We start from the raw sequence: 7,500 nt of genomic DNA, 5'->3' as shown, positions 1-7,500 counted from the left end.
CCACGATTTTAAAGTGGTATTGTAAGTTTATACAGTGGAACAAACAATTTAAGATCCCCGTTATGAGACATTGCTTCTCCAGATGTTCTGGTGATATCGCCTTGGATGTTTTTGCCAATTTAAAACCTCTCCCTATGAAGCACCACATTTCTCAGATTTTTGGACGGCTTAACTGAGAAATTTGGTGCTTCATAGGGAGAGGAGGGGGGGGGGGATGGGGGATATGGGGAGGGGGAGGGGGAACGTCGGGAGGAGCTACCCGGGCCTCAGGTGGTAGAGCACAGGACTTGTGATCGTAAGGTCGCAGGTTCGAATCCGGGCCAGGACGGACATGGGTCAACTTTATGTGCAGACCCAGAGATGGTATACATCTCCCACCCCCGTGTCACCACAGTGGCACGTAAAAGACCTCGGTATTTCTGCCATAAGTGCAGATGGCTGATACCACCTAAACACGCATACACGTGTGTATCTCATCTAAAGTCGGTTAAAACCCGGGAACATGCCCCTAATGGCTTTGTTGTGAGGGCGTAAAACTTGAATTTCTCTCACGTCGGGAGGAGGTCCACTGTTCTCACAGGATGACCATCATCTTTTTTTTTTGAAACACAGTCACAAAGGGCGACCGATATTTGTCCGCGCCAATCCAGAAGACGGGGATTGCCTGCAACACAAGCCTGGTCAACTGGGGCGTGATCACCACTTCGGCGTGTCCTGTCGCCGCGGTCCAGTGAGCAAGGTCCCCCGCCACTCAATCGACGTGAATGACCTATACGGCGATTACAAGTCGCCGGTTGACCCCATGGACAAAGATTCCACGGACAGCGAAGAGTATGAAACCGAGCTGGAAAGGCGTGAGTAGAAACATGGATCTTAAAAAGGGTTCTTAAAATGGGTTCCACGGTACAGTAAAACCTGTTTTATATTGCACTTTCCTTTTCATTTCCGTTCCTAGAGTTCCTTCCCTTTTTTGCGTGTTTCCCCTCCATTTTCTTTCAAACCTTGTTCGTTCCGTGTTGCGTCTGCTTTTTGTTGTCTTTTGTGTTCTTGTTTTTCCTGATGAAGCTTCCATAAGCGAAAATTCGTACCGTCTTGTCTCGTTCTTGTATTGGTGAGTACAGTATTCCTTTGTTTTTTTTAACTTTGTTCATCTTACCACAGTCACTTCGTTGTTTAGCTTTCCTTTTGAGATTTAGAACCGTGGAACCTGGCTAGAGAATCTGTTTACAGTAAAACCTGTGTATATAAACTGTTAACAATAAAACCTGTTTGTAGAATTTACTTGTTGGTACTCCCTCTTGACAAAGGCACCTCGGACAAAAAAAGGTGAGTTGTATGAAGCCGAGCTGGAAAAGCGTGAGTAGAAAACGTGGATCTTAAAAAGGGTTCTTAAAATAAGTTCCAATGTACAGTGAAACCTGTTGGCGATGGGGGCTTATATTGAACTTTCATTTTGAAATTTCCTGTGCTTTAGAACCGTTGAACCTGGCTAAAAAAAATCTGTTTACAGTATAACCTGTGTATATAATCTGTTAACAATAAAACCTGTTTGTAGAATTTATGTTTGGTACTCCCTCTGGACAAAGGCACCTCGGACAAAAAAGGTGAGTTGTATGAAGCCGAGCTGGAAAAGCGTGAGTAGAAACTTGGATCTTAAAAAGGGTTCTTAAAATAAGTCCCAATGTACAGTGAAACCTGTTTGATATTGAACTTTCATTTTGATATTCCCTATAATTTAGAACCGTGGAACCTGGCTAGAAAACCTGTTTACAAGTAAAACCTGTGTATATAAACTGTTCACAGTGAAGCCTGTTTGTAGAACTAAAGTTTTCGTACTGAACCGAGCTGCAAAAGCGTGAGTAAAAAAGTGGATCTTAAAAAGGGTTCTGAAAATTGGTTCCATTGTACAGTGAAACCTGTTTTATATTGAACTTTCTTCTTGAGATTCCCTGTACTTTGCAACGTGAGATAAGAAGAATTAGAAACAACTCACGCTGTGATTACCACTGTAAATACTGGAGAGCAAGGTGTTTGAACCCGTCCCCTGTTTCTTACAGGCGAGAATAGGCGAGATTGGCGAGTGGGGCGAGGAAGTACCGTTTCTTGGGCACATCTCGCCGCGAGTGACGCTAGGATTCTCGCCTCGAACGCTAGGTAGCTTTGGGCTTGCTCGCTTGGGGAGAAAACATGGCGGCCACGCAGCTGCCCATCCGATTGACTGTCCATGGTTTTTTACCGACCAGTGCAGACGACCTTTTCGGTATCAACCAATGGTGTTTAATTCTTGCGTAGCTAGCCATTAAACTGTGTCATAGACACTCTCGCCTCCTAGCTTCGCGAGCGGCTAGCCGAAAGAATATCTCGCCTGAAAGAAACACGTGTCAGGCCTTGATAACCATGCGTAATATTATTAATAACAGTGAATCACGGAAAAAAAGCAAAAAAGTTATGGTAAGTAGGTTAGTAACTTAAAGAAAAAGTTTGTGTCTGATGGTCTAGTATGCAAATTGGAACAAAGTTTGATTTGTTTTTGCTCACTCATATCGCTTGTATCTTTTCATTGATCAGCACTTGTGAATGTTGTGTTCCTTTGATGGATTCGAACCTTTGGCCTGAGGACCACAAGTCCAGTGCTCTACCCTCAAAGCTACCAAACCTCCTTGGCACATAATTGTCTGCTGTTGTTTTTCTTTTTCTGCAGGTTTCGCTTCACCTCCGCTGTTTGTATCTTTTCATTGATCAGCACTTGTGAAAATTGTGTCCCTTTGATGGATTCGAACCTGAGGCCCAATGATCACAGGCTCAGTGCTCTACCCACTGAGCTACCAAACCTTGACACAGAATTGTTTGCTGTTGTTTTCCTTTAGGATTACAAGTCCAGTGCTACACGCACTGAGCTACCAAACCTCCTTGACACAGACTTGTTTGCTGTTGTTTTCCTTTAGGAATACAAGTCCAGTGCTATACCCACTGAGCTACCAAACCTCCTTGACACAGACTTGTTTGCTGTTGTTTTCCTTTAGGAATACAAGTCCAGTGCTACACGCACTGAGCTACCAAACCTCCTTGACACAGACTTGTTTGCTGTTGTTTACCTTTAGGAATACAAGTCCAGTGCTATACCCACTGAGCTACCAAACCTCCTTGACACAGACTTGTTTGCTGTTGTTTACCTTTAGGAATACAAGTCCAGTGTTACACGCACTGAGCTACCAAACCTCCTTGACACAGACTTGTTTGCTGTTGTTTTCCTTTAGGAATACAAGTCCAGTGCTATACCCACTGAGCTACCAAACCTCCTTGACACAGACTTGTTTGCTGTTGTTTACCTTTAGGAATACAAGTCCAGTGCTACACGCACTGAGCTACCAAACCTCCTTGACACAGACTTGTTTGCTGTTGTTTACCTTTAGGAATACAAGTCCAGTGCTACACGCACTGAGCTACCAAACCTCCTTGACACAGACTTGTTTGCTGTTGTTTTCCTTTAGGAATACAAGTCCAGTGCTACACGCACTGAGCTACCAAACCTCCTTGACACAGACTTGTTTGCTGTTGTTTACCTTTAGGAATACAAGTCCAGTGCTATACCCACTGAGCTACCAAACCTCCTTGACACAGACTTGTTTGCTGTTGTTTTCCTTTAGGAATACAAGTCCAGTGCTACACGCACTGAGCTACCAAACCTCCTTGACACAGACTTGTTTGCTGTTGTTTTCCTTTAGGAATACAAGTCCAGTGCTATACCCACTGAGCTACCAAACCTCCTTGACACAGACTTGTTTGCTGTTGTTTTCCTTTAGGAATACAAGTCCAGTGCTACACGCACTGAGCTACCAAACCTCCTTGACACAGACTTGTTTGCTGTTGTTTTCCTTTAGGAATACAAGTCCAGTGCTACACGCACTGAGCTACCAAACCTCCTTGACACAGACTTGTTTGCTGTTGTTTTCCTTTAGGAATACAAGTCCAGTGCTATACCCACTGAGCTACCCAACCTCCTTGACACAGACTTGTTTGCTGTTGTTTTCCTTTAGGAATACAAGTCCAGTGCTACACGCACTGAGCTACCAAACCTCCTTGACACAGACTTGTTTGCTGTTGTTTTCCTTTAGGAATACAAGTCCAGTGCTACACGCACTGAGCTACCAAACCTCCTTGACACAGACTTGTTTGCTGTTGTTTTCCTTTAGGAATACAAGTCCAGTGCTATACCCACTGAGCTACCAAACCTCCTTGACACAGACTTGTTTGCTGTTGTTTTCCTTTAGGAATACAAGTCCAGTGCTATACCCACTGAGCTACCAAACCTCCTTGACACAGACTTGTTTGCTGTTGTTTTCCTTTAGGAATACAAGTCCAGTGCTACACGCACTGAGCTACCAAACCTCCTTGACACAGACTTGTTTGCTGTTGTTTTCCTTTAGGAATACAAGTCCAGTGCTATACCCACTGAGCTACCAAACCTCCTTGACACAGACTTGTTTGCTGTTGTTTTCCTTTAGGAATACAAGTCCAGTGCTACACGCACTGAGCTACCAAACCTCCTTGACACAGACTTGTTTGCTGTTGTTTTCCTTTAGGAATACAAGTCCAGTGCTACACGCACTGAGCTACCAAACCTCCTTGACACAGACTTGTTTGCTGTTGTTTTCCTTTAGGAATACAAGTCCAGTGCTACACGCACTGAGCTACCAAACCTCCTTGACACAGACTTGTTTGCTGTTGTTTTCCTTTAGGAATACAAGTCCAGTGCTACACGCACTGAGCTACCAAACCTCCTTGACACAGACTTGTTTGCTGTTGTTTTCCTTTAGGAATACAAGTCCAGTGCTATACCCACTGAGCTACCAAACCTCCTTGACACAGACTTGTTTGCTGTTGTTTTCCTTTAGGAATACAAGTCCAGTGCTACACGCACTGAGCTACCAAACCTCCTTGACACAGACTTGTTTGCTGTTGTTTTCCTTTCCCTATAGGTTTTCCTTCGCCTCTGCCGCTTAACTACGACGCTACCGGGAGGCTGCGGTATTTGAAGGCATGCACAAAACGTGACATCCCTCCATGCTCCCCGTTCCTCCGCCAGGCCACAGAGAGCTACGTCAACCTAAAGCACTACGGCCTGGGGCCTAAGCACATGGAAGTCCTGGTCGAAGCATTTCGGGTAAGTATCATACACTGAGCACAAAAAGTTAAGGATATTTGTTTAGTCGTATAGCTCAGATGTTAAACAGCAGTTTTTTGGTCAGAAATATACGTGTATTTGAAGATCAGTCTTTCTTCTGCTCAAAAATGTGTTTCTGGAATCTGAGCAATATTTGGGTATGACGTCAGAGGTCCGTGACCACGCCTACCCTCAAAAATGGCGTTTTTTGACGGCATGATTCACTTTCAACCGTCACAACGGTAACTTAAACTGAATGATATTTTACATGTTTTACACCAAAAAGTGTATTTGGTGTCCTACCTAACAAGTCATACAAATTTCGTTCAAATCCGCCGCGCAGTCAGGCTGATCCAGCGTGTAAAAGAGAGCGACCACAATCCTGAAAAACGGCAAAAAATCCTGGGTTTTTATGGTGTTTTTGCGGGTAGCCGCAGTTGATATGCAATAAATCTAAAACTACAAAGCCTCTCCAAATTTCACAGAACGATGACAAAGACCCTCATCAGTATATGTTCCAGTATTTAGAGCAAACAGAACCCGAGAATGGACGTTGTAACGGTTTTCCGTTAAAAATTTGTAAACGTTTGTAACGTCCAAGAAACAAATGTGACATGCACTCAACTTAGTATACTTTGCAAAGAATGGTACCCTTACATGTGTGCCAAGTTTAAGAAACATTCTTTCACGGGCTCAAAAGTTATGATCGTTTGAAAAGAGGTGAAAAATACAGTCCCTGGTGTCTTTCGTGCAACTTTTTTAAAGGACTTTTTCTATAATTTTGTTTCTCGTTCTCCGATAGGATGCGTATAGCCTTCACGGATGATGCGAACAACTTGCTCAGTAGCAGTTGCAGAAAAGAACTGTTCACGTGTTTTGAACACAGCTGTGCTGTTTTAGAAAGAAGTAAAGAAGACAAAGAATCAAAAAGACAGAAGAATGCAGACATGACGTCATATAATTCCAAAAAATATGACGTCAGATGGAGGCAACACTGGGTTTTTCTCATCGTCGTCTTGATAGCGGCGAGACACAATCTGGCATTTGCTGTGACGAATCAGACAGTTGGAATGCTACGAAATAGAGCTGTGGGGATGGACATCGCCGAGTTTTTAAGAGTCTGTAAGAGCATTGTCTCGAGGTCATAACGGCCTACTAAACAGCGAACCGTTATCTGTCCGTTATGACACAGAGAGAACGCCTTTTTGGTTGTTCCTTAATTCGTAAACCGTGAACATCAAGCTACGGGAACAGTCACACAAACTCAAAAAGTATAATTATTTGGAGGTCTTCGGATTATTTTTTTATCATGCACACATGTATACAAACACACACGTAGTCACAGACAGACAGATGCATAAACTCACGCGCTTGCACACCAGAACACCGTGCCAAAGACAAATTTCAAAAACAACACACCTAACAGCAGATCGTATATAAAGGTTTCAATCGCTGAGCTTTGTGCAATTAACCTTGATCGATAGTGGAAAGCATGTGTCCTGATCACTCAGCCACCTTGATATGAGTTTTGCAGACGTCATCGTCTAAAAATAGAACAGCGCAGTGGAGTGAGATTTTACTTTTTATTTTTTCAAAGTCATGAGGCCACATCTGTTGAGCGTGTGCGTGAGTTTGTGTGTATATTTCATTATTTGTGTGTGTGTGTGTGTGTGTGTGTGCGTGTGTGTGTGTGTATGTGCGTGCGTGTGTGACTTAGGGTGTGTGTATGTGTGTGAGTGTGTGTGTGTGTGTGTGTGAGAGAGAGAGAGAGAGAGAGAGAGAGAGAGAGAGAGAGAGAGAGAGAGAGAGAGAGAGAGAGAGAGAGAGAGAGAGAGAGAGAGAGAGAGAGAGAGAGAGAGAGCGCGCGGATTTGTCCTTCGCTGGGGGAATGCAGTGCCTTGGCATTGCACTTCTACTTAATTATTTCATTGGTGGGATATTCTGAGGTCGATTTCTCTCAGTGGAAAGCGAGCAGCAACAAGCGCTACCCAGGTGTGCGCGTATTTAGGTGTATAATTAGCCATCTGCACTTAGGCCAGAATGACCCAGGTCTTTTTCTGGCCTCTGTTGTTACACGGGGGAGGGACATGGATACCGTCTCTGAGTCTGCCCAGAAAGTTGACCCGTGCCTCTCCCAGCCTGGATTCGAACCCATGGCCCAAAGATCGCAATGATCACAAGTCCAATGCTCTATCAACTGAGCTACCACCCCCCCCCCCACCCACCCACCCCTAAAACGATGTTTTACTAATAGTGACTTGAGGAAACCCTTTAAAAAAAACACCACACACACACACACACAGAAAAAACCAACAACAGAAAAACAACCTTTCACC

At 44.0% G+C, this 7,500-nt stretch overlaps 1 protein-coding gene across 1 annotated transcript in view; it reads left to right on the top strand.

Annotated features, from left to right (window-relative positions):
- LOC138953902 (leucine-rich repeat-containing protein 74A-like) overlaps window positions 1-7,500 on the top strand; it is an 18,278-nt gene that overhangs the window by 3,894 nt on the left and 6,884 nt on the right. Inside the window, exons 3-4 of the mRNA XM_070325882.1 lie at window positions 613-854; window positions 4,980-5,164. Coding sequence (XP_070181983.1) covers window positions 613-854; window positions 4,980-5,164 — 427 coding nt within the window. The remainder of the gene's footprint in view (window positions 1-612; window positions 855-4,979; window positions 5,165-7,500) is intronic.

This window comes from Littorina saxatilis, linkage group LG17 (genome assembly GCF_037325665.1).
Source record: "Littorina saxatilis isolate snail1 linkage group LG17, US_GU_Lsax_2.0, whole genome shotgun sequence".
NCBI classification, from domain to species: Eukaryota; Metazoa; Mollusca; class Gastropoda; order Littorinimorpha; family Littorinidae; genus Littorina; species Littorina saxatilis.
Note: the sequence above shows the minus strand (reverse complement) of the source record. Positions and strands in the feature narration are given on the sequence as shown.